The sequence below is a fragment of the Callionymus lyra genome, chromosome 1 (assembly GCF_982586985.1).
Source record: "Callionymus lyra chromosome 1, fCalLyr1.hap1.1, whole genome shotgun sequence".
Classification (NCBI taxonomy): Eukaryota; Metazoa; Chordata; class Actinopteri; order Syngnathiformes; family Callionymidae; genus Callionymus; species Callionymus lyra.
In genome coordinates, this window is record NC_141818.1 from 37,064,974 (window position 1) to 37,070,423 (window position 5,450).

At 35.3% G+C, this 5,450-nt stretch overlaps 1 protein-coding gene across 1 annotated transcript; it reads left to right on the forward strand.

Moving 5' to 3' along the window:
* Positions 1 to 903: 903 nt before the first annotated feature.
* Positions 904 to 4,941, forward strand: LOC148089357 (GTPase IMAP family member 9-like). Its single transcript, XM_087806117.1, has 3 exons — positions 904 to 1,007; positions 3,317 to 3,358; positions 3,854 to 4,941. Exons 1-3 carry the CDS (start codon positions 968 to 970, stop codon positions 4,849 to 4,851), a joined length of 1,080 nt encoding a protein of 359 aa, XP_087662243.1. The 5' UTR covers positions 904 to 967; the 3' UTR covers positions 4,852 to 4,941.
* Positions 4,942 to 5,450: the final 509 nt, after the last annotated feature.

Genomic DNA, 5,450 nt, shown 5'->3' on the forward strand with positions numbered 1-5,450 from the left:
ATTTTCATTCTTGATCTTTTTTTACTTTTTTAATCATCTCTTTAACTTCTTCTAAATATCACCTTCACTGATTCTCTTTTGCGGGGCCAAATAAGAGATAGAGTCGTAGTTGAATGTCTGAAGCTATACTTGGGACCACGTCACATATATAACCGTACTCTTTGACTTTAAATCCTCCAGTAAAACATCTTGGGAGGCTTTTCAGTCTTGGTTGGGTTTACTGTCGATGGATGATGATTTATAACTTTATTTATATCCCACACACACACCTATTCCTACAACACACACACACAAATGTGTTACTTTCACTTTCTATTAACTAAACTCAAATATAATTTCAGCGTCTTCCAACAGCAGTGTGAATACATGCTCATGTGATAACGTTAATACCTCCACCACTACTGCACTTTACTTTTTAATTTTTTCATAATTAATAGTGTGTGTTAAAAAGTGTTTAGTCTTGTATTCTCTGGCCCAGAGTCGGGGTCGGACATTCTGAAAACCTCCCTCACGTGGTAATGCAAATGGTTAAACAAACAAATATAAATGGATGTATAATGGACATGTTGTTCCTCTGCTCCCCTTGTTTCCCCATTTCCCTGACCTTCACAGAGAGGTCAGTGGTCTACATAATCTTTTTAAAGCAATGTTGTCGAGTGGATTAAAAGTCTATAAAATTATGCAGTAAGATCACGTGGACACACACACACACAATATAACTCATTCACATATTCATATGCACAATGTGTTGTTATTTAAGATATACTAGACATGCGATTGTGGAGCAGAAATGCCGTGACTTACAGTAAATGGTTGTGGGGGGAGAGCGTGTCTCAGGAGATTTCCCCGGTGAATTTGCATGAAAGGGGCGGAGTTATAAGATATATAACTTGAGAAATGTGCTCTCCTACTCAGACTTAATCTTCATTTCGCTGCCGGAACATCTGAACCATCTCAACGTGACAATATGGAGCAGCTGTGGCGCCAACAGATGTGCGAGTCGTTGGGTGAGTGTGAATTGCTGCTTCACTGGAAATTATTTGAAAGGTTGGCAAGGTGTTTGGGTTTAACGGAGGAAGAGTAAGTTTATAAATCATAAAACAAAATATGCAGGTGGCGGATTATCATTCTTATTTTTTGGCATTTAGACTGTTGGATTTCAACTCAAACATATTTCACATGATTTCTACTTTAAGTTGGCTCGATATTGACAGATTCGATCGTTGCGCTCTAATACCTCTTTATACGAGTTATTAAAAATAACAAAGCCCGATGTATTTTGATCTCTGTTACACTAGCTATGTACTACACACTCATTTTTTAAGAAAACATGTGTTGATCGCACCTAAACAGCAAAAAAAATAGCGTGAAAGAGCCTCTGCAGGCGCGATATCAAATGAGGGACCGTCTACAAATTACTTACACTGACAAAAATGTAGTGTTGAAAAATATTGTCTGGTTTTCACGAGCAGACTTTCTTTCAATTTCAAATCTGATGGTCAGCAAATTCATGTCACTTATGTAGTACCTTCATATCAAGTTACTACACTTATTAGTTTTTTAATTTCTTCTTGAAATTATAAATATGACCATTTTTGTGCAATATTTTAAATACATTTTGTAATAGCTTTGTAATTACAACTCTGATGGTCACCAAATTCATGTCGCTTATGGAGTACCTTCATGTCAAGTTACTAGACTCATTAATCTTTCAAATTTTCCTCTAAATTCTTTTAAATCACTATTTACACGCAATATTTCACATAGATTTTGTAATAGCTTTGTAATTACAACTCTGATGGTCACCAAATTCATGTCACTTATGTAGTACCTTCATATGAAGTTACTACACTCATTAGTTTTTTTAATTTCTTCTTGAATTTTTCAAAATCACCATTCCTGTGCAACATTTCACATACATTTTGTTAGCGATTTTTAAAGATTCAAGAAGAAATTCGAAAAAATGATGAGTGTAGTAACTTGATATGAAGGTACTCCATAAGTGACATGAATTTGGTGACCATCACAATTGTAATTACAAATCTATTAAAAAAAGTATGTGAAATATTGCACAGAAAAGGTGATTTTGACCATTTTAAGAAGAAATTCGAAAAAATAATGAGTGTAGTAACTTGATATGAAGGTACTACACAAGTGACATGAATTTGGTGACCATCAGAGTTGTAATTACAAATCTATTACAAAATGTATGTGAAATATTGCACAAAAATAGTGATTTTGAAAATTTCAAGAAGAAATTTCGAAAACTAATGAGTGTAGTAACTTGATATGAAGGTACTTCATAAGTGACAGGAATTTGGTGACCATCACAATTGTAATTACAAAGCTATTACAAAATGTATGTGAAATATTGCACAAAAATAGCGATTTTGAAAATTTTGAGAAAAAATAAAATAAAACTAATGAGTGTAGTAACTTGATATGAAGGTACTCCATAAGTGACATGCATTTGGTTACCATCAGAGTTGTAATTACAAAGCTATTACAAAATGTATGTGATTAAAGCACAAAAAAGGTGATTTTGAAAATTGTAAGAAAAAATTAAAAAAAACTAATGAGTGTAGTAACTTGACACAACGGTACTCTATAAGTGACATGAATTTGGTGACCATCACAATTGTAATTACAAAGCTATTAAAAAATGTATGTGAAATATTGCACAAAAATTGTCATATTTATAATTTCAAGAAGACATTAAAAAAACTAATGGGTGTAGTAACTTGACATGGAGGTACTACATAAGTGACATGAATTTGGTAACCATCACAATTGTAATTACAAAGCTATTACAAAATGTATGTAAAATATTGCACAAAAATAGTGATTTTGAAAATTTCAAGAAGAAATTAAAAAAAACAATGAGTGTAGTAACTTGATAAGTGACATGAATTTGGTGACCATCAGAGTTGTAATTACAAAGCTATTACAAAATCTATGTGAAATATTGCACAAAAATTGTGATTTTGAAAAGAAATGTAAAAAAACTAATGAGTGTGGTAACATATATATGGAGACCCTTCTTTGGTCACATGATCATGGTGACCATAAAACTAAAATTAAGGATTTATAAAGACGGGAATTAAATGAAGTCAACCCTTTTTCGGTGTTCGTCCATTGGAGGACGGTCCCTTATAAATCCGTGTATTTTCTCAGGACAATATGACGAGATATTAAGGTTCAAACGCGCTTGTAGTCAATACAGCAGCACCTTAGCGTTCCCAAGTTATTAACGCGCAAAGATCGAATCTGCCAATATCGAGCCAACTTTACTTAAGTATGATTTCTTCTGTTACAGGAATTACAGATGCAGCATGCCTGCAAGAAGACGGCAAGGATGGTAAGTAAAGTAACATGTTTAATAGGGAAATCTCATTTTTATATGCGTAGGTTTGTGTTCAAATCATCTAAAAAGGAGACATTACAAATTATAATTTAAGTTAATAATAGCAGAATTCTGTTTAATTATTATTATTATTATTGTTTCCAGATCAGGATTCAAAATATGTGTAAGGTATAATGCATCGAGTCAAGATACAATAATTAACCAATAGCAAAAAGAAGCAAATAATTCAGGAACAAACGTCATAATAAAAAACAAATCTATTGCCTGTTTAGAAAGATTAATCGACTGGTAGGTTTTATAGGATTTGTGCTTGAATCTCATTTTGGTGAAGACACACACACACACATTTGTTATTAACACACATCTTTTTCTGACAGTTTTCATACTTAATATACAAACAGGACTGTATGACTTTAACTTCCTAGTTTGCTGTCAGCTTCAGCCGTGGAGATTTTAAAGGTGGACTGACTGTTCTTGTTGGTTCCACAGAGTCTTTTAAGACCAACGAAAATGTGACAAGGATCGTGCTGGTGGGGAAGACCGGCGGCGGGAAGAGCGCAACTGGCAACACCATCTTGGGAGGAGTCCACTTCAAGTCCAAGTTCAGCCCGGAGTCTTTGACTGTCAACTGCTCCAAGGCAGAAGCTTTGGTGGGCGAACAAATGGTGGCTGTTATCGACACCCCGGGGCTCTTCGACACCAGGTTCGGTGTTGACAAGACCAGCAAGGACATCCGTCAGTGTATTAGCTTTGCCTCTCCTGGACCTCACATCTTCCTGGTGGTCATCAGGCTGGGAAGGTTCACCGATGAAGAGGCTCAGTCAGTGCAGTGGATTCAAGAAACGTTTGGTCCAGCAGCCGACAAGTATAGCATGGTGCTGTTCACTCATGGTGACCAGCTCGATAAAAGCATCAAAGACTTCTTGAAGGAAAGCAAACAGCTTCAGGATCTAGTGTCCAGATGCAATGGTCAGTACCAGGTGTTCAACAACAAGTCAACAGATAACTCCCAGGTCACCGAGCTGCTCCAGAAGATCCGTACAATTGTCGCTAGAAACGGTGGGCACCACTACACCAACAAGATGTTCCAGGAAGCAGAGAAAGCTATTGAAAGGGAAAAGCAGAGGATCCTGGCAGAGAATGAAGAGAAGATCCGCGAAGAGAGAGAGAAGATCAGGAGAGAGATCGAATCCGAGTTTAATAAAAAGCTTGAAGAAATCAAGCATAATATGAAGATGATGGCAAACGAGATGAAAGAGACGACGCAGATGTTAAAAAAGGAGCTGGCCAAACAGAGAGAGATGAACCAGAATTACTTAGACGAGTATAAGAAGATGCTAAAGAAGCAGATGAACGCCGATTTGAACAAGAAGCTACAGGAGAGCAATTCGCAGGCTGAGGAGAAAGCCAGAGCTGAAGCTGAGAAATCCAACGTCTTCACCAAAATTTGGGGGTATATAAAAAAAACGTTTCCCCTTTTGTGGTAAGGTCCAAACAAAAATAAATATTCTTACAATGTAACATTAATTAATCTATTATAATATATATATATATATATATATATATATATATATATATATATATATATATATATATATATATATATATATATATATATATATATATATATATATATACTAAATGTCCTTCTGACGTTTGTAAGTTTTCATGGCAGAAAATGTACCTGATTGTCCTAAACAGAGTTCCGAGGTCTTGATAATGTTGATAGGAAGTCGATGTTTCCTGTCAACAGAACAATCTCCAAATCTCTGGTTGAGATCCTCACATGAATATACTTTATAGCCTCACAGATCTTATGTTGCTACCCTCGATAGAGAAGCTGAAATGTATTTGTTGTATCATCTTAGTTTCAAAATAAATGGTTTTGAAAAAAAAACTTGTTTCTGCCTCTGGTGTGTCATCTCCGATGTGTATAAATCAATCAATTAATTGTTGCAAAGAGTAAAGAAAATATTTTGTACAAAGTTAGATCCATTCTTTAGGGACCGTATGGAAAAGTACTGGTTTTGCACTGGTACTGGTCAAACCTAAAGAAACACAGAGGGAGAGGAAGATCGTTCCAAGG